Below are 21,489 nucleotides of genomic sequence, written 5' to 3'. Positions count from 1 at the left end.
TTACAGTTTTAATACTTATGACAATGTGATACTTAATATTCTGGCACATCAGCATGTCTTTGTTTATGAAACCATACACAAGTACAATTTCACGAAATGCCCCACATCTGTCATTTTAACTGTCCTCCTTTAAAACTGGTTACAATATTATGACTTGTGTTTTTTTCCCCTCTGTGGCCCTAATATTCTATCATTTTACATAGTCTATGGGAAACTGTAAATTATCTAATGATAGCAACATCTAAAAATCATTTTTTTATCCAAAATCATTGAAATTAATGATCACAAACGTTTAAATAATAACAGTGGGTCTAGTTATGTGATAACAATGTATAGTGAGCAGTGAAATAACTATTGGTTTCCATTTGTGGTGACTGCTGACTGACATTAGGGATGAGATTAAATAGATCCTGGAATTTAGCCTGGTCTGGAGCAGGCTAGCTCCACAGAATAAATCTCCATGGTAATTTATACCATAACATATCCTCCTGCCCCCTATCCATCTTTAGTGCAACCGGATTACGGATCAATTGAGCCAGGATCACCAAGATATCCTGGCTTAATCCCTTATCCTAGTTTTGTGCAACAGGCCCCAGGACAGCGAGAAAACCCAACAAAACACTACCACCTCTCACAAATACAGAAGAACAAGCCCGCACAAACAGAAGCGGGCTAAACGAACTTAAATAACCCCACCCTAACAACCAAACAATGAACAGGTGAAACCAATTAGACAAAACCAAACGAACACGGAACAAAGGATCGGTGGCAGCTAGTAGACTGGCGACGACGACCGCCGAGCGCCACCCGAACAAGAAGGGGAGCCACCTTCGGTAATATTCGTGACACAGACCCTTTCCTCTGAGACTCAAAATTCAGCTCAAGTGCATCCTGTTTCCATTGATCATCCTTGAGATGTTTCTACAACTTGATTGGAGTCCACCTGTGGCAAATTCAAATGTATGGACATGATTGAAGAAAAGAGAAGAATACACAAGAACTCACTACTGTAATGGTCCAGGTTACAAAGTGGCTCAGTGACTCGTGTTTGCATCTCAATGTGAAAAAAACTGTTTGCATGTTCTTCACAAAGAGGGCAACAGATGCTACAAACAGCGAGCTGAGCCAGTTGAAAGTATTGACAACAGGGATATATTGTTTGTGACTGTGTGCTCCTTCATTAGTTTTGTGTTTATTATTATTTTACTTCTGGTACCCTCCTACCTGAGAGGCATGAGGCCTGAGAGGCGTTGCACTGTTAAAATCATCCCAGTGTGGAGATGAAACACCTGTGTGTTACAAAGCCACATGCTCTGTCCTCTCTGCTCTACCTAGGAGTTTTAATGTTGGTAATACAGAGATAATACTAATACAGAGATAACCACTGCTCTACCTAGGTGTTGTAATGTTGGTAATACTAATACAGAGATAATACTAAGAGATAACTATTACTCCATCTAGGTGATTTAATGTTGATAATACTAATACAAAGATAAGCATTGGACATGCATTTTCCATCATGCCATTGTCTTTACCACTATAGATCCAGGTTAGGGAGGGCTTGGCCGGTACATAAGAACCATTCATACTGTCAGATCTAATATGAAGAACTGAATACTAAAGAGAAGAAGAGGTTGACCAGTACATATTCATGTAACTTCATTTCTCATTGGCAGATCAATAAAGTTTGCTTCAATGCAGTTATCCAAACACATTCATGATCAGTAACTAAAATAACTCATCTAGTTTTAAAGACAATTAATAAACACATGGATTAATTTCATAAACTGTGTATCATTAAATAAAGTTGTAAAATAATCCCCCCAAACTAGTGGTGAAAAGTGATCATCACACCATCTCTATCTGATACATGTTAGGGGCGGAAGGTAGACTTGTGGTTAGAGCTTTGGGCCAGTAACCAAAAGGTCCCCGAGCTGACAAGGTAAAACTCGGTTGTTCTGCCTCTGAACAAGGCAGTTAACACACTGTTCCTAAGCCATCATTGTAAATAAGAAATTATTCTTAACAGACTTGCCTAGTTAAATAAAGGTTCAAAAGAAGTGTCTACTAGCTCATTCCCACAGAATACTGCAGAGGGACAACCTGGTCTCAGAGCAAAACGTATTATGTATTACAAAAACATCTGTGTCATTCCATTTAGTATGTTAGGTTACATTACAATACCAATATAAACTGAACTGAAATATAAAGTAAACATGTAAAGTGTTGGTTTCATGAGCTGAAATAAAACATTCCAGCAATGTTCCATGTGCAGAAAAAGCTAATTTCTCTCAAATGTTGTGCACAGCTTTGTTACTATCCCTGTTCGTGAGCATTTCAGCCTTTGTCAAGATAATCCATCCACCTGACAGGTGTGGCATATCAAGATAAAACAGCATTATCATTACACAAGTGCACCTTGTGCTGGGGGACAATGAAAGGCCACACAACACAATGTCAGATATCTCAAGTTCAGGGAATGTGCAATTGTCATGATGACTGCAGGAGAGATTTCAATATTTCTATCTCTACCATAAGTCACCTCTAACGTTCTTTTAGAGAATTTGGCAGTACATCCAACCGGCCTCACAACTGCAGATCACATGTAACCACGGCAGCCCAGGACCTCTTCACCTGCAGGATTGTCTGGGAGGGGGCTGAGTAGTATTTCTGTCTGTAATAAAGACCTTTTGTGGGGAAAAACTCATGCTGATTGGCTGGGCCTGGCTCCCAAGTGGGCCGATGCCCTCCCAAGTCCCACCCATGGCTGAGCCCCTGCCCAGTCATGTGATATCCATAGATTAGGGCCTCGTTTATTTAAAATGACTGATTTTCTTATACGAACTATAAATATTTGAAATTGTTGCGTTTAGATTGTTGTTCAGTATAATACGACTTGTAGGACGTATCGTATGTTAAGAATTACAATTCTTATGTTATTTTACGCATTGCTATTCATACAATATGTTACGAACTTGTAATATGTATGATATATTACGAATTCCATTTTGTTGTTGCTAATGTTAGCTAGGTTAGGGGTGAGGGGTTAAATGGTTTTAGGGGAAAGGTTAGCTAACATACTAAGTAGTTGCATGCTAAGCTAACATGCTAAGTAATAGCAAAAAATTATTAAGTAGTTGCAAAGTTGCTAATTAGCTAAAATGCTACAGTTAACCTTGATGAGATTCTAAACACAGCAGCCTTTGGCTAGAAGTTTGAGTTACACGCCCACCCGTCCACAGAGCAGGAGTATGGCTTCTCTCCTTAATGTATATGTTGGTGTGTTTTTAAGGTATAAAGTCGAGAGAAACTCACCCCACAGTCAGAACGGGAGTAAGACTTTTCTTCTGCACATGTTCTCTGATGAACTTTTATCTTAGTAGATGTTTTGAAGCATTTTCCACAGTCAGAGCAGGAGTATGGCTTCTCCCCTGTATGTATACGTTCATGTGATTTTAAGTTGGAAAGTTGCGAGAAACTAGTTCCACAGTCAGAGCAGACGTAAGGCTTCTCTCCTGTGTGTGTCCTCTGATGAACTTTAAGCTTATTTGATGTTTTAAAACATTTTCCACAGTCAGAGCAGGAATAAAGCTTCTCTCCTGTGTGTGTCCTCTGATGAACTTTAAGCTTATTTGATGTTTTAAAATATTTTCCACAGTCAGAGCAGGAATAAGGCTCCTCGCCTGTGTGTGTTCTCTGATGAACTTTTAACTGAGTTGATGTTTTAAAACATTTTCCACAGTCAGAGCAGGAATAAGGCTTCTCTCCTGTGTGTGTTCTCTGATGAACTTTTAGATCAGTTAACGTTGTGAAGCATTTTCCACAGTCAGAGCAAGAGTAAGGCTTCTCTCCTGTGTGTATACGTTGGTGTGTTTTTAAGGTGTCCAGACGAGAGAAACTTGCCCCACAGTCAGAGCAGACGTAAGGCTTCTCTCCTGTATGTATACGTTCATGTGATTTTAAGTTAGACAGATGAGAGAAACTCGTTCCACAGTCAGGGCAGAAGAAAGGCTTCTCTCCTGTGTGTGTTCTCTGGTGAAATTTTAGCTCATTTGATGTTTTAAAACATTTTCCACAGTCAGAGCAGGAGTATGGCTTCTCTCCTGTATGTATACGTTCATGATATTTTAAGTGGGAAAGATGAGAGAAACTAGTTCCACAGTCAGGGCAGAAGAAAGGCTTCTCACCTGTGTGCGTCTTCTGATGAACTTTAAACTTATTTAATGTCTTAAAACATTTTCCACAGTCAGAGCAGACGTAAGGCTTCTCTCCTGTGTGCGTCTTCTGATGAACTTTTAGCTGAGTTGATGTTTTAAAATGTTTTCCACAGTCAGAGCAGGAGTAAGGCTTCTCTCCTGTGTGTATTTTTAGGTGTATTTTTAGCTTTGATAGAAATGGGAAAATCTCTTCACAATGTGGGCAGTGATGAGACCTCTTAGCTCTCTGATCTTCCTGCTGATGCTGCTCTCTGGATGTAGAGAATGTCTCAACATGGTCTCCTGTGTGAACATCAGAAGAACCAGTCAGTTGGTGTGATATACATGTCAATCAAATGTATTTTATGAAGCCCTTTTACATTCTTAGGGATGAGACGGGCTGAAATCCTGTTAACGGTATTGATTTGACAACAGCCAGTGAAAGTGCAGGGCGCCAAATTCAAACAGAAATAATTAAAATTCCTCAAACATACAAGCATTATACACCATTTTAAAGATGAACTTTTTGTTAATCCCACCACAGTGTCCGATTTCAAAAAGGCTTCACGACGAGAGCATACCATGAGATCATGTTAGGTCAGCACCTAACATGAAAAACATTTTTCCAGCCAAAGAGAGGAGTCACAAAAAGCAGAAATAGAGATCAAATTAATCACTAACCTTTGATGATCTTCATCAGATGACACTCATAGGACTTCATGTTACACGTACATGTTTTGTTTGATAAAGTTCATATTTATATCCCAAAATCTCAGAAGATACAGTGGGGCAAAAAAGTATTTAGTCAACCACCAATTGTGCAAGTTCTCCCACTTAAAAAGATGAGAGAGGCCTGTAATTTTCATCATAGGGACACTTTAACTATGACAGACAAAATGAGGGGGAAAAAATCCAGAAAAATCACATTGTAGGATTTTTAATGAATTTATTTGCAAATTATGGTGGAAAATAAGTATTTGGTCAATAACAAAAGTTTATCTCAATACTTTGTTATATACCCTTTGTTGGCAATGACAGAGGTCAAACGTTTTCTGTAAGTCTTCACAAGGTTTTCACACACTGTTGCTGGTATGTTGGCCCATTCCTCCATGCAGATCTCCTCTAGAGCAGTGATGTTTTGGGTCTGTTGCTGGGCAACACGGACTTTCAACTCCATCCAAAGATTTTCTATGGGGTTGAGATCTGGAGACTGGCTAGGCCACTCCAGGACCTTGAAATGCTTCTTACGAAGCCACTCCTTCGTTGCCCGGGCGGTGTGTTTGGGATCATTGTCATGCTGAAAGACCCAGCCACGTTTCATCTTCAATGCCCTTGCTGATGGAAGGAGGGTTTCACTCAAAATCTCACGATACATGGCCCCATTCACGGGTCAGTCATCCTGGTCCCTTTGCAGAAAAACAGCCCCAAAGCATGATGTTTCCAACCCCATGCTTCACAGTAGGTATGGTGTTCTTTGGATGCAACTCAGCATTCTTTGTCCTCCAAACACGACGAGTTTAGTTTTTACCAAAAAGTCATTTTGGTTTCATCTGACCATATGACATTCTCCCAATCTTCTTCTGGATCATCCAAATGTTCTCTAGCAAACTTCAGACGGGCCTGGACATGTACTGGCTTAAGCAGGGGGACACGTCTGGCACTGCAGGATTTGAGTCCCTGGCGGCGTAGCGTGTTACTAATGGTAGGCTTTGTTACTTTGGTCCCAGCTCTCTGCAGGTCATTCACTAGGTCCCCCTGTGTGGTTCTGGGATTTTTGCTCACCGTTCTTGTGATCATGTTGACCCCACGGGGTGAGATCTTGCGTGGAGCCCCAGATAGAGGGAGATTATCAGTGGTCTTGTATGTCTTACATTTCCTAATAATTGCTCCCACCGTTGATTTCTTCAAACCAAGCTGCTTACCTATTGCAGATTCAGTCTTCCCAGCCTGGTGCTGGTCTACAATTTTGTTTCTGGTGTCCTTTGACAGCTCTTTGGTCTTGGCCATAGTGGAGTTTGGAGTGTGACAGTTTGAGGTTGTGGACAGGTGTCTTTTATACTGATAACAAGTTCAAACAGGTGCCATTAATACAAGTAACGAGTCGAGGACAGAGGAGCCTCTTAAAGAAGTAGTTACAGGTCTGTGAGAGCCAGAAATCTTGCTTGTTTGTAGGTGACCAAATATTTATTTCCACCATAATTTGCAAATAAATTCATTAAAAATCCTACAATGTGATTTTCTGGATATTTTTTTCCTAATTTTGTCCGTCATAGTTGAAGTGTACCTATGATGAAAATTACAGGCATCTCTCATCTTCTTAAGTGGGAGAACTTGCACAATTGGTGGATGACTAAATACTTTTTTGCCCCACTGTATGTAGATATCCATTTATTTTTAAATTTTCTGCTTCCAGCTACAATAGTAATTTACAATATTAACAACATCTACACTGTATAAATGGTCAATTAGATTTTATTTTAATGGACAATTTTTGTAAAAACGTTTCTTTCAAAAACAAGGACATTTCTAAGTGACCCGAAATGTTTCAACGGTAGTGTATGTATTCATTTCAGTAGACTGTATGGGAAGGGGAATCAAACTATTCTAAAACTGGGTAGGAGTCAAAAACTGATAAGAGTCAAAAGTCATGAAAATGATGAGCTATATCATCCTACACTCAATATCACAAGGGTTAGAAACTACACAGACTCATTTCATAGAACTTTAAAACACTGGCAGTTTGTCTACTCCACTTCCTTAGTCTACTCTCTAATCACTCCAGACAGCCCAGTTAATAAAACAAATGCTGGCAATACTGGTATCATCAGTATACAAGTGTCGGTAGCATGAAATAACATCTACATTCATAAAGTATTCAGACCCCTTGCTTTTTTCCCACATCTTCTTAAATTACAGCCTTATGCTAAAATGGATTCATTCGGGTTTTTTCCGTCTTCTCATCAATCTACAAAAAAATACCCCAATAATGACATCACAATACCACATAATGACATCACAATACCACATAATGGCATCACAATACCCCATAATGGCATCACAATACCAGATAAAGACATCACAATACCCCATAATGACATCACAATACCCCATAATGACATCACAATACCCCATAATGGCATCACAATACCCCATAATGGCATCACAATACCAGATAAAGACATCACAATACCCCATAATGACAAGGGCAAAAACAGGTTTTTAGAAATAACTGAAATATTACATTTACGTAAGTATTCAGACCCTTAACACAATAGTTAGTTGAAGCACCATAGGCAGCGATTACAGCCTTGAGTCTTGTTGGGTATGAAGCTACAAGCTTGAAACACCTGTATTTGGGAAGTTTCTCCCATTCTTCTCTGCAGATCCTCTCAAGCTCTGCCAAGTTGGATGGGGAGCGTCTCTGCAAAGCTATTTTCCGGTCTCTCCAGAGATGTTTGATCGGGTTCAAGTCCGGGCTCTGGCTGGGCCACTCAATGACATTCAGAGACTTGTACCGAAGCCACTCCCACGTTGTCTTGGCTGTGTGCTTAGGGTCATTGTCCTGTTGGAAGGTGAACCTTCACCCCAGTCTGAGGTCCCGACAGCTCTCAAGTTGGTTTTCATAAAGGATCTCTCTATACTTTGCTACGTTCATCTGTCCCTTGATCCTGACTAGTCACACAGTCCCTGCCACTGAAAATATCCCCACAGCATGCTGCTGCCACCACCATGCTTCGCCATAGGGATGGTGCCAGGTTTGCTCCAGACATGACGCTTGGCATTCAGGCCAAAGAGTTCAATCTTGGTTTCATCGGACCAGAGAATCTTGTTTCTCATGGTCAGAATCCTTTAGGTGCAATTTGACAAACTCCAGGCGGACTGTCCTGTGCCTTTTACTGATGAGTGGCTTCTGTCTGGGCACTCTACCATAAAGGCATGATTAGTGGAGTCCTGCAGAGATGGTTGTCCTTCTGGAAGATTCTCTCATCTCCATAGAGGAACTCTGGAGCTCTGTCGGAGTGACCATCGGGTTCTTGGCCACCTCCCTGACCAAGGCCCTTCTCCCCCGATTGCTCAGATTGGCCGGGTGGCCAGCTCTAGGAAGAGTCTTGGTGGTTCCAAACTTCTTCCATTGAAGAATGATGGAGGCCTCTGTGTTCTTGGGGACCTTCAATGCTGCAGAAAGATTTTGGTATCGGTCCCCATTTCTGTGCCGACACAATCCTGTCCCGAAGCTCGACGGACAAATCCTTCCACCTCATGACTTGGTTTTTAATTTGACATCCACTGTCAACTGTGGGACCTTACATAGACAGGTGTGTGCCTGTCTAAATCATGTCCAATCAATTGAATTTACCACAGGTGGACTGCAAGTTGTAGAAACATCTCAAGGATCATCTCATAGCAAAGGGTCTGAAAACTCACGTAAATAAGCAATTCTTATCATTGTTTTAGTTTTTTACATTTGCAAGAATTTCTAAAAACCTGTTTTGGCTTTGTCATTATGGGGTATTTTGTGTAGATTGACGAGGAAAAACATCAATTTTAGAAGAAGGCTGTAACGTACCAAAATGGGAGAAATGGGAAGGGGTCTGACAGTGCCCTCGGAAAGTATTCAGACCCCTTGACTTTTTCCACATTGATATGTTACAGCCTTATTCTAAAATTAAATAAAAACATATCCTCTGCAGACTACACACAATACCCCATAATGACAAAGCTAAAACAGGTTTAGAAATTTTGAATTTAAAAAAACTGAAAAACAAGATAGACTCAAAATTCAGTTCAGATGCATCCTGTTTCCATTGATCATCCTTGAGATGTTTCTACAACTTGACATATTAAATATATATGTATCAGATATAAATCATCAGGATGTGGTAGTCTACTGGTTATGTTCAACACTTCTCCAATCGTTGTTGAGATCTGATATTCTGTGCAGCAAACAAATTATAATTCAATATTGACAGTGATGATGCCATGGCCTATTTTGAAATGAGGTATGCCTAACTTGGTGATTGAGGGTATTAAACATGTTCAACGTTCTTGAGACAATGTGTGGGCAAAGGCAGGCGTTACAAGTTTTTAAATGTTTTGCTTCGCTGTGAAGTCTTGAGTTGTTCAGGGATGTGTGATGTCAGAATTACAGAATTCAACCTAGCAATAGACAGACTGGTCATAACTTATGGAGGTCTAATATATGAAGATAACTTATAGATAGAACCAGCTCTTACCATGACTAACAGCTGTCCTAATCTTCTCCTCCTCTTCTTCATCTTTAATGTTGACATTCAGCTCCAGTGTCTGACTGCAGTCTTCCAGCTTCACTGATGCCATCTCTGGATCCTGCAGTGCAAACTGGACTCCACTGTCATAATCAGGACCCAGTAACTGTAGGTTTGGACGGAGGAGAGTGGCAGGCTGGGTTTGTCCTCACTGTTGTCCTCACTGTTGACGTCAACGGCCTCAGACTTAATCTGAGTCGGTCTGTGGTAATAAAGACAAACGGACACAAAAGTAATTTTCTTGACAGTTCTGGAACTTTATTCTGTAAAAATATTTTTTCATGTTCAATTATCTAATTTCAGTCGATCGATCAGGTAGCTAATCCTTGACAAAACATTTATTCACGTTAGACACAAAGTACACATTTTAAATTGCACAACATAAATGCACTTAATCTATAGTAGATTTCCTAAATTCACATAAATGCATAAATGACTCAAAAACCATTCAGTACAAGATCACAGTATGTTTCAGGCAGCACTATGTACTATTTTCCTGAATAACCTCGTCTTCTCTGTATTATTTCACTCACAAAAACCAAATGTATTTCCCGTTCACACCATATTAAGAATTATCAGGGGTCGTACAGTAGCAAGTCAAATTCAAGGACTTTCAGGCACTAATATTTATTTACTTGAAGTCCCGTGTGAAAACCCTGAATTATAGATAAATATAGAAACAACTGAATATGTCTGAATATTAGTACACATGTAAAGAACTGATAATCATTACATTCAGCTTCAGAACTGTAGAGCAACTGAAATGTTCTCTCTCTGATGAGGCACTACCTGCACTGAAGTCCGTTGATGCAGACCTCCTATGGTATCATGGAGGTCCACAAACAAACATTTAAGGTGCATGTCTGTCTAATTCTGTACTAAGAAAATGAAACAATAAATCCCTATTAACTTCTACCACACCCTCCCCTTCCCCAAAAACCCTCCCACACCCCCCAATAAACTATATCAATAGATCCCTTTCTGTGTTTGCAAACATTGGGGTCTTTATCATGCTGAGACAATCCACCCCCAGATTATCCAGTTTATCAAAAACCATACCAACAGTAACATCTGTTACCCCCAACAACTCTGCTGCAGTTTACAAGATAACTTTCAACCTGGTATTTCTGCTTTACACAATCCAAGTTGTTGATAAGCTTACCAATGAAAGCTATGAAGTACATATTATTCACTATTAAAGTATCCTTTGTCACAGCATATTTATGGGCACAATATTTCTGAACAGGCCTCGAAACCATGTCAGGACTAGTAGAAAGACCAGTTCTGACAGTAGGTCCTCTTAATACGGGACCAGCCATGGAAGCTCCATCAGTCTGACAGTAGGTCCTCTTACTACGGGACCAGCCATGGAAGCTTCATCAGTCTGACAGTAGGTCCTCTTACTACGGGACCAGCCACGGAAGCTCCATCAGTCTGACAGTAGGTCCTCTTACTACGGGACCAGCCATGGAAGCTTCATCAGTCTGACAGTAGGTCCTCTTACTACAGGACCAGCCATGGAAGCTCCATCAGTCTGACAGTAGGTCCTCTTACTACGGGACCAGCCATGGAAGCTTCATCAGTCTGACAGTAGGTCCTCTTATTACGGGACCAGCCATGGAAGCTCTGTCTGCATTGTAGTTCCACCAGTCTGCCTTACAGCCTCTGCATATGATACATCATGACGGATTCTATATCTCTGAGCATCTCTCTGGACTGGCCATCCCTCATAGCCTGGTTCCTCTCAAGGTTTCTTCCTAGGTTCTGGCCTTTCTAGGGAGTTTTTCCTAGCCACTGTGCTTCTACACCTGCATTGCTTTCTGTTTGGGGTTTTAGGCTGCGTTTCTGTACAGCAATTTGTGACATCAGCTGATGTAAGAAGGGCTTTATAAATACATTTGATTGGTTGATTGATGAGGTTGGGTCAAAATCACTGACATTGAAGCTAAGGAATCCTATTCTGTACTTTTCCAGACAAAACCTTCTAACACCTCAACAGCAATGCTAAGCTTTCACTTCTTTAACCCTCTTTCCTACTGATCAACCTTTAGGCTTCAACCACTCTGTCTCCCTTCACATGTTCTTTAACAATATCATCCATGGACATTGATATTGGGACCTCAGAGATTATTACTCCCTTCAGTGTAGCATCAGCTCCAGGGTCATGGCTTCTGAGCTTTGTCCCATTATGATTTTCCAATTGAAGAATCTTCCCTTGCTGAACCTGACCAGCACAAGATATTAACAATCTACAACTTTCAATGTTTTATTTCACCTTTATTTAACCAGGTAGGCTAGTTCAGAACAAGTTCTCATTTACACGGCTGCATCCCAGTTTAACTACACCTCTCTTTTTATGGCCTTGGTTAATCAGGGTGTGAATGAGGCCCTGTGGTCTCCTCAAACACCATCCCAACTTTCCACTCTAACACATTATTACTCTAGCTCCCTACCGTGCGCCTCTGGAGTTTCTATACTACATGCGCCTCTGCTTCCAGTATCATTATCTCTGTTCTTCCTATGTCTTTCCACTACAGACCACTCACATACTAGGCCCTCATCCTCCCGCTCCATATCATCAGAACTGTCCCCCACATTGATCGCATAAATAAACTCCTAGGAAAAACGACCCAAACCGTTCCCGCCATTTAACTTGCTTCGTCCGAACCATCATGTTCTCGCGAGCTTTCATTAACGAAACAGTGCATGTAAACTCGCGAGAACAGGATGGTTCGGACGAGGCTATTTAACAGCTCATAAACAACATTTTACACAAAACCAAGAACATGTAAAAACGACCTCAAATAAGTGGAATCTTTATGAAATTACTTTGACGAAATGATGTACATACACTCAGATAAACCCAAAGTCTAGTTATGTGACTTGTAAAATATGTTTTAAACACGTTAAACGCTCATTCGGATTGACTCCAAAATAACACATACAATTAAAACCATTACCAAACGTGATAATACCTTGACTGATTTGTTACCTATCGTATTATATATTCTCTCGACATTAGCAAGTTTAAACATGCTATTACATACCTACAATGATACATTTGAAATGGACACAACCACTATCGACAAAACAACACAGTTCTGTCGTTTCGACCCGGAACTTCCTGTTCCCAACTACGACGGCGCATCAGCGTCATCTTGTTCTCTGGTATACTGACATATACACAAATATAAGGCGTCTGCCGCCACCTACTGTAAGGTTAGTAAACTGTAGAAGAAAATACGTTTCCTTTACGGAAAAGGGGAGGGGGAACAACGACCTCAAAACAAAATACATAAATAGATAAAGAACAACATCCCACTCGTTCAGTCACAGTCCTATTCAAATCACATCCCTACACAGTCTCATGGGCCTCGTAGGGAAGAACATCTTCAGTCAGTATTCTCTGCAATTAGTGGTGTAAAGTACTTAAGTATAGATAACTAAGTGCTCCATCAGTAGTTTTTGGGGGTAGCTGTACTTTACGTTTGATATTTTTTGACAACTTCTACTTTTACTCCACTACATTCCTAAAGAAAATAATGTACTTTCAACTCCATACATTTTCCCTGACACCCAAACGTTCTCGTTACATTTTGAATGATCAGCAGAAATTGTTCAGTTCACGCATCCCTACTGTGTCTAATTTGGAGGACTCACCAAATACAAAATACTTTATTTTTAAATTATGGATGTGATCTTAAATTCAATCTGGAGTGCCAGAGTACGCTTGGTCGTTCGTAAATTCAGACTGTCAGTTCGTATCGCTCTCGGAGCGTTCAGAGCCACACTGGACGCTCTGGCGGAGGAGGAGGGTTGATTCAAGCGTTCTGACCTCACAACAGCAGTCAAGCATCCAAGATAACTGGTTAACATTGGCTAGCTTGCTAGCTACTTCCAGTACAAATGAGAGAACTCTGACCATTTTACTCGCCTTAGCAGAGCTGGTTAGGATGTGTTCATGTTATCCAGAGCAATGCCATAGTCAGATTTTTTCCATCACTCACAGCCAAGGTTAACCATTCAGGTTCATGATATGAGGTGGGTGAGACTATATCACATGCAGATGCTGAAGGGAAAACACACCTCTTGATCTGCGTGTTTGTAATGTAGGTCAAGGAGCAGCCTCGTCTCATAGACTAGATGTGACGTAGTAAATATAAATCCGGGACTCTCAAAATAGTGTGATATGTTACGTTATGGTTACATAAGACAGATGGTTACTTAATAAATGGAATTTGGTGGTGCTGTGCTGTAACAGCGAGCTGAGCCAGTTGAAAGTATTAACAGGGACATATTGTTGGTGACTGTGTGCTCCTTCATTAGTTTTGTGTTTATTATTATTTTACTTCTGGTACCCTCCTACCTGAGAGGCATGAGGCCTGAGAGGCGTTGCACTGTTAAAATCATCCCAGTGTGGAGATGAAACACCTGTGTGTTACAAAGATACATGCTCTGTCCTCTCTGCTCTCCCTAGGTGTTTTAATGTTGGTAATACTAATATAGAGATAATACTAATAGAGATAACCACGGCTCTACCTAGGTGTTTTAATGTTAGTAATACTAATATAGAGATAATACTAATAGAGATAACCACTGCTCTCCCAATTGGCCCAGCATCGGTTGGGATTGGCTGGGGTAGGCCTTCTTTGTAAATAAGAATTTGTTCTTAACTGACTTACAAAATAAAAAAGTGGACGCATGCCAGCAAAGCCACTAAACAATACATTAATTGCACTATAACAGTGAGAAACGGTGCTCACAAACTGTTAGGACCAACAGCATAGTCTCAACACTGCTTCACCTGGCTATCAGCGGAGCCTTGTCTGGCAACGAAACAGTTCATTCAGCCTCATTTACTGTCTTTTAAAGTAACATGGCTGACTTACTTAAACAAATGTGGTTTCTCCTGACATTTGAGATGTACAAACTATGGCATAAGGAGACGACAAGCAGATAAGATGCAATCCGTAATTTCGATTAATACATTAATGAGCGAGCTAGGATGGACATAGTCAATATAACTATTTGTTCAGCACTTTTGAAATGTACAGCGACAGAATTCAGAACATGGGCCGTTCTTACAGTGTTCTCCTTGTACGCCAAGTCAGAACCGGTGGATAAATTAAGGAGCATATAAGCAGACAATGAAAATTCTTACAATATTCAATGATTACATTTCTCAAAAACATGTTATAGGCTTCATGTCAACCACCAAGTCAGAACAGTAGGCAAAATTAAGAGGTGAAACAAGACCAAAATATTAGGGTGAGGCACATGGGTTTATTTTGTCATCAAACTTCATCAAAGTCTGCCATTCTCTGGATTTGTGGTGCTTCAAGACAACTGGGAACTCAGGAAAAAAATGATGACGTCAGTGATCTTCAGGTCGTAGCTGTAGAAAGAGGCCCGAGTTCCCAATTTACAATTCCGAGTTGGATGAAAGTTCAAAATGTATTTTCCCAGTCGTAGCTTGCTATTCCCTGAGTTCCCAGTTGTCTTGAACTCACACAAGTCAGATTTTCAGTGAAGCAGAGTCTCTGCCCATCTGCCCGAAATGGTCTGAAACACCTACGTCTTTAAAGAGTACCCCCCCCCCCTAAAAAACCCCACAAATAATACAAATAATAATAATAATAATAATAATAATGTGAAACTGACTAATTGAGGAGAAATGTGTTTACTGTGACATGTGGTTGTCTCACCTGGCTATCTTAAGACGAATGTACTTAATGTGCTGGTGAAGTCACAGGGTCAGAGAGAACTCCTGACTGTAGTCATACAAAAACACTCCAGGCACTCAGCCCATAAGAACCATTCATACTGTCAGATCTAATATGAAGAACTGAATACAACCATAAGAACCATTCATACTGTCAGATCTAATATGAAGAACTGAATACAACCATAAGAACCATTCATACTGTCAGATCTAATATGAAGAACTGAATACTAAAGAGAAGAAGAGGTTGACCAGTACATATTCATGTAACTTTATTTTTCATTGGCAGATCAATAAAGTTTGCTTCAATGCAGTTTTCCAAACACATTCATGATCAGTAACTAAAATAACTAATCTAGTTTTAAAGACAATTATTAAACACACATATTCATTGCATAAACTGTGTATCATTAAATAAAGTTGTAAAATAATCCCCCCAAACTAATGGTGAAAAGTGATCATCACACCATCTCTATCTGATACACGTTAGGGGCGGAAGGTAGACTTGTGGTTAGAACATTGGGCCAGTAACCAAAAGGTCCCCGAGCTGACAAGGTAAAACTCTGTTGTTCTGCCAAGGCAGTTAACCCACTGTTCCTAGGCCATCATTGTAAATAAGAATTTGTTCTTAACAGACTTGCCTAGTTAAATAAAGGTTCAAAAAATGTTTTTTTTTTTTAAAGAAGTGTCTACTAGCTCATTCCCACAGAATACCTCAGAGGGACAACTTGGTCTCAGAGCAAAACGTATTATGTATTACAAAAACATCCGTGCCACTCCATTTAGTATGTTAGGTTACATTACATTGGCCTACCAATATAACCTGAACTGAAATATAAACTAAACATTTAAAGTGTTGGTTTCATGAGCTGAACTAAAACATTCCAGCAATGTTCCATGTGCAGAAAAAGCTAATTTCTCTCAAATGTTGTGCACAACTTTGTTACTATCCCTGTTCGTGAGCATTTCAGCCTTTGTCAAGATAATCCATCCACCTGACAGGTGTGGCATATCAAGATGTTGATAAAACAGCATTATCATTACACAACTGCACCTTGTGCTGGGGGACAATAAAAGGCCACACAAGACTGCAGGAGAGAATTCAATATGTATATCTCTACCATAAGCCACCTCTAACGTCCTTTTAGAGAATTTGGCAGTATATCCAACCGGCCTCACAACTGCAGATCACATGTAACCACGGCAGCCCAGGACCTCTTCACCTGCAGGATTGTCTGGGAGGGGGCTGAGTAGTATTTCGGCTGTAATCAAGACCATTTGTGGGGAAAAACTTATGCCGATTGAATGGGCCTGGCTCCCAAGTGGGCCGATGCCCTCCCAAGTCCCACCCATGGCGGAGCCCCTGCCCAGTCATGTGAAATCCATAGATTATGGCCTCTTATTTAAAATGACTGATTTCCTTATACAAACTGTAAATCTTTGAAATTGATACGTTTAGATTGTTGTTCAGTATAATACGACTTGAAGGACTTATCGTATGTTAAGAATTACAATTGTTATGTTATTTTACACATTGCTATTCATACAATATGTTACGAACTTGTAATATGTATGATATGCTAACATACTAAGTAATAGCTAAAAAGTAGTAAGTAGTTGCAAAGTTGCTGATTAGCTAAAATGCTTCAGTCCTCCTTGATGAGATTCTAAACACAGCAGCCTTTGGCTAGAAGTTTGAGTTACACGCCCACCCTTCCACAGAGCAGGAGTAAGACTTCTCTCCTGTGTGACTACATTGGTGTGTTAAGTTGCTATGGTGAGAGAAACTCACCCAAAAGTCAGAGCAGATGTAAGCAGGCTTCTCTCCTTTATGTATATGTTGGTGTGTGTTTAAGGTATCCAGTCAAGAGAAACTCACCCCACAGTCAGAACAGGAGTAAGGATTTTCTCCTGTACGTGTTCTCCGATGAACTTTTAGCTTTTAGCTTAGCAGAGACAGGCTTCTCTCCTGTGTGTGTTCTCTGGTGAACTTTTAGCTCATTTGATGTTTTAAAACATTTTCCACAGTCAGAGCAGGAATAAGGCTTCGCTCCTGTGTGTATACGTTGGTGTTTTTTTAAGGCGCCCAGCTGAGAGAAACTCGCCCCACAGTCAGAGCAGAAGAAAGGCTTCTCTCCTGTATGTACACGTTCATGTGATTGTAAACTGGAAAGTTGAGAGAAACTAGTTCCACAGTTAGAGCAGACGTATGGCTTCTCTCCTGTGTGTGTTCTCTGGTGAACTTTTAGCTCATTTGATGTTTTAAAACGTTTTCCACAGTCAGAGCAGGAGTATGGCTTCTCCCCTGTGTGTGTTCTCTGATGAACTTTTAGATGAGTTGATGATGTGAAGCATTTTCCACAGTCAGAGCAGACGTAAGGCTTCTCTCCTGTATGCATACGTTCATGTGATTGTAAATTGGAAAGTTGCGAGAAACTAGTTCCACAGTCAGAGCAGTAATACGGCTTGTCTCCTGTGTGTGTTCTCTGATGAACTTTTAGCTCAGTTGATGTTTTGAAGCATTTTCCACAGTCAGAGCAGAAGTAAGGCTTCTCACCAGTGTGTATAAGTTGGTGTGTTTTTAAGGTGACCAGATAAGAGAAACTCGCCCCACAGTCAGAGCAGAAGAAAGGCTTCTCTCCTGTATGTATACGTTCATGTGATTTTAAGTGGGAAAGCCGAGAGAAACGAGTTCCACAGTCAGGGCAGAAGAAAGGCTTCTCTCCTGTGTGTGTTCTCTGATGACGTTTTAGCACCGTTGATGTTTTGAAGCATTTTACACAAACAGAGCAGGAGTATGGCTTCTCCCCTGTATGTATACGTTCATGTGATTTTAAGCTGGAAAGTTGCGAGAAACTAGTTCCACACTCAGAGCAGTAATACGGCTTCTCTCCTGTGTGTGTTCTCTGGTGAACTTTTAGCTCATTTGAGGTTTTAAAACATTTTCCACAGTCAGAGCAGGAATAAGGCTTCGCTCCTGTGTGTATACGTTGGTGTGTTTTTAAGGTGCCCAGCTGAGAGAAACTCGCCCCACAGTCAGAGCAGAAGAAAGGCTTCTCTCCTGTATGTATACGTTCATGTGATTGTAAATGGGAAAGTTGAGAGAAACTAGTTCCACAGTTAGAGCAGACGTAAGGCTTCTCTCCTGTGTGTGTTCTCTGGTGAACTTTTAGCGCATTTGATGTTTTAAAACGTTTTCCACAGTCAGAGCAGGAGTATGGCTTCTCCCCTGTGTGTGTTCTCTGATGAACTTTTAGCCCAGTTGATGTTTTGAAGCATTTTCCACAGTCAGAGCAGACGTAAGGCTTCTCTCCTGTATGTATACGTTCATGTGATTGTAAATGGGAAAGTTGAGAGAAACTAGTTCCACAGTTAGAGCAGACGTAAGGCTTCTCTCCTGTGTGTGTTCTCTGGTGAACTTTTAGCTCAGTTGATGTTTTGAAGCATTTTCCACAGTCAGAGCAGACGTAAGGCTTCTCTCCTGTATGTATACGTTCATGTGTTTGTAAGATGGAAAATTTAGAGAAACTAGTTCCACACTCAGAGCAGTAATACGGCTTCTCCCCTGTGTGTGTTCTCTGATGAACTTTTAGCTCAGTTGATGTTTTGAAGCATTTTCCACAGTCAGAGCAGACGTAAGGCTTCTCTCCTGTATGTATACGTTCATGTGTTTGTAAGATGGAAAATTTAGAGAAACTAGTTCCACACTCAGAGCAGTAATACGGCTTCTCTCCTGTGTGTGTTCTCTGATGAACTTTTAGCTCAGTTGATGTTTTGAAGCATTTTCCACAGTCCAAGCAGAAGTAAGGCTTCACTCCTGTGTGTATAAGTTGGTGTGTTTTTAAGGTGCCCAGATGAGAGAAACTCGCCCCACAGTCAGAGCAGAAGAAAGGCTTCTCTCCTGTGTGAGTCTTCTGGTGAACCTTTAGCTCATTTGATGTTTTAAAACTTTTTCCACAGTCAGAGCAGTAATAAGGCTTCTCTCCTGAGTGTGTTCTCTGATGAACTTTTAGATGAGTTGATGATGTGAAGCATTTTTCACAGTCAGAGCAGACGTAAGGCTTCTCTCCTGTGTGTGTTCTCTGATGAACTTTTAGCTCATGTAATGTTTTAAAACATTTCCCACAGTCAGAGCAGGAGTATGGCTTCTCCCCTGTATGTATACGTTCATGTGATTTTAAGTGGGAAAGCTGAGAGAAACTAGTTCCACAGTCAGGGCAGAAGAAAGGCTTCTCTCCTGTGTGTGTTCTCTTATGAAGTTTTAGCACCGTTGATGTTTTGAAGCATTTTCCACAGTCAGAGCAGGAGTAAGGCTTCTCTCCTGTGTGTATTTTTAGGTGTATTCTTAGCTTTGATAGAAATGGGAAAATCTCTTTACAATGTGGGCAGTGATGAGACCTCTTAGCTCTCTGATCTTCCTGCTGTTGCTCTCTGGATGTGGAGAATGTCTCAACATGGTATCCTGTGTGAACATCAGAAAAAACAGTCAGTTGGTGTGATATACATGTTAATCAAATGTATTTTATGAAGCACTTTTTACATCAGTAGTTGTCACAAAGTGCTTAAATTGTGGTTAAAATGGTGTAAAATTATTTTACACCATTTTAAAAGATAAACTTCTTGTAAATCCAGCCACAGTGTTCGATTTCAAATAGGCTTTACGGCGAAAGCACACCAAACGATTATGTTAGGTCAGCACCTAGTCACAGAAAACCATACAGTCATTTTCCAGCCAAGGAGAGGTCTCATAAAAGTCAGAAATAGCGATTAAATTTATCACTAACCTTTGATGATCTTCATCTGGTGGCACTCCCAGGTCTCCATGTTAGACAACAAATGTTTGTTTTCTTCGATAAAGTTCATCTTTATGTCCAAATACCTCCGTTTTGTTGGTGCGTTTAGTTCAGAAATCCAAAGGCACAATAAGCACTCTCGAAAAGTCAAAAAACACAATAAAAGATAGTAGAAACATGTCAAACGATGTTTAAAATCAATCTTCAGGTTGCTTTAGTCATAAATAATCAATAATATTTCAACCGGACAAAAGCTTCGTCAATGGAAAAAGGTAAACAAGAAATGCGCGCTCCCGATCATGTGCCTGGCTCATGGATGGAAATGTCCACTGTCCTCTCATTGAAAGCGGTGTATCTCCCTCTTTTTTCAGAGTAAAACCCTCAAACAATGCCTAAAGACTGGTCACATGTTGAGGAAGACAGATTTCCACGGGGTCCTAAGTCTTTGTATGGTGGATAGGCTTTCAATGGAAAAACAGCCTTTCAAAATAATAGTACTCCTGGTTGGATTTTCCTTGGGTTTTCGCCTGCCATATCAGTTCTGTTATACTCAGACATTATTTTAACAGTGTTTTCTATCCAAATCGAGTAATTATATGCATATCCTAGCTTATGGGCCCAAGTAGCAGGCAGTTGAATTTGGGCACGCTTTTCATCCAAAATTCCAAATGCTGCCCCCTACCCTAGTGAAGTTAACTTCTTTGGGGTAGGGGGCAGTATTGGGTAGCTTGGATGAAAAAAGTGCCCAAATTAAGCTGCCTGCTACTCAGCCGAAAAAGCTAGAATATGCATATAAATAGAACATTTGGATAGAAAACAATCTGAAGTTTCTAAAACTGTTTGAATGATGTCTGTGAGTATAACAGAACTCATATGGCAGGTAAAATCCTGAGAAAAATCCTACCAGGAAGTGGGAAATCTGAGGTTTGTAGTTATTCAACTCAGCTCCTATTGAAGATACCGTGTGATGTTAGTTATTTTTAACTTCCCAAGGCTTCCACTAGATGTCAACAGTATTTAGAACCTGTTTTGAGGATTCTACTCTAAAGGAGGGGCTCATAAGGGCTCTATGAGTGAGTGGTCTGGCAGAGTGCCACAGCCTCGGTCTGGCGCGCTCACGTGAAAGGTAGCTACGTTCCACTTAATTTGTACAGACAAAGGAATTGTCCGGTTGGAAGATTTATGTTAAAAGCGCCCTAAAGATTGATTCTAAACATCGTTTGACATGTTGCTACGGACTGTAACTGAACTTTTTTCTAGTTAACGCGCTTGGTGAGTTTAGATTGTGTACTGAACGCGCCAACAAAAGGAGCTATTTTGAAATAAATGATGTACATTATCGAACAAAACAAGCACTTATTGTGGACCTGGGATTCCTGGGAGTGGCCACAAAATAAACTCCCTAGAAAGCAGGAAGAAACCGAGAGAGGAACCAGGCTCAGAGTGGTGACCAGTCCTCTTCTGGCCATACCGGGGGACAGAGCAGAGTGGTT

At 40.6% G+C, this 21,489-nt stretch overlaps 2 protein-coding genes across 7 annotated transcripts in view; both read right to left on the bottom strand.

Annotated features, from left to right (window-relative positions):
- Window positions 1–751: 751 nt before the first annotated feature.
- Window positions 752–12,909, bottom strand: LOC109885286 (zinc finger protein OZF-like). Of its 2 annotated transcripts, XM_020477133.2 has the most exons (4): window positions 12,529–12,909; window positions 9,431–9,683; window positions 3,316–4,499; window positions 752–943 (listed from the first exon to the last, which is right to left on the bottom strand). In XM_020477133.2, the coding sequence occupies exons 2-4, from the start codon at window positions 9,531–9,533 to the stop codon at window positions 905–907; spliced, it is 1,326 nt and encodes a 441-aa protein (XP_020332722.1). In that variant the 5' UTR covers window positions 9,534–9,683; window positions 12,529–12,909; the 3' UTR covers window positions 752–904. The 2 variants fall into 2 exon arrangements, with proteins under 2 accessions (XP_020332722.1, XP_020332721.1); XM_020477132.2 differs by lacking the exon at window positions 752–943 and having other exon boundaries at window positions 2,055–4,499.
- A 2,549-nt stretch (window positions 12,910–15,458) lies between these two features.
- LOC116359801 (oocyte zinc finger protein XlCOF6-like) overlaps window positions 15,459–21,489 on the bottom strand; it is a 36,064-nt gene continuing 30,033 nt past the window's right edge. For 4 of the 5 annotated variants that reach the window (XM_031813534.1, XM_031813539.1, XM_031813535.1 and 1 more), the window contains exon 3: window positions 15,459–19,665. In XM_031813534.1, the coding sequence (XP_031669394.1) occupies window positions 17,090–19,665 (2,576 nt within the window). In that variant the 3' untranslated portion in view covers window positions 15,459–17,089. The remainder of the gene's footprint in view (window positions 19,666–21,489) is intronic. The other variant, XM_031813538.1, reaches the window with a different exon arrangement.

The sequence above is a fragment of the Oncorhynchus kisutch genome, unplaced genomic scaffold (assembly GCF_002021735.2).
Source record: "Oncorhynchus kisutch isolate 150728-3 unplaced genomic scaffold, Okis_V2 Okis05a-Okis16b_hom, whole genome shotgun sequence".
NCBI lineage: Eukaryota > Metazoa > Chordata > Actinopteri > Salmoniformes > Salmonidae > Oncorhynchus > Oncorhynchus kisutch.
The sequence above is the reverse complement of the archived record's forward strand: the minus strand, read 5'-3'. Positions and strand labels throughout refer to the sequence as shown.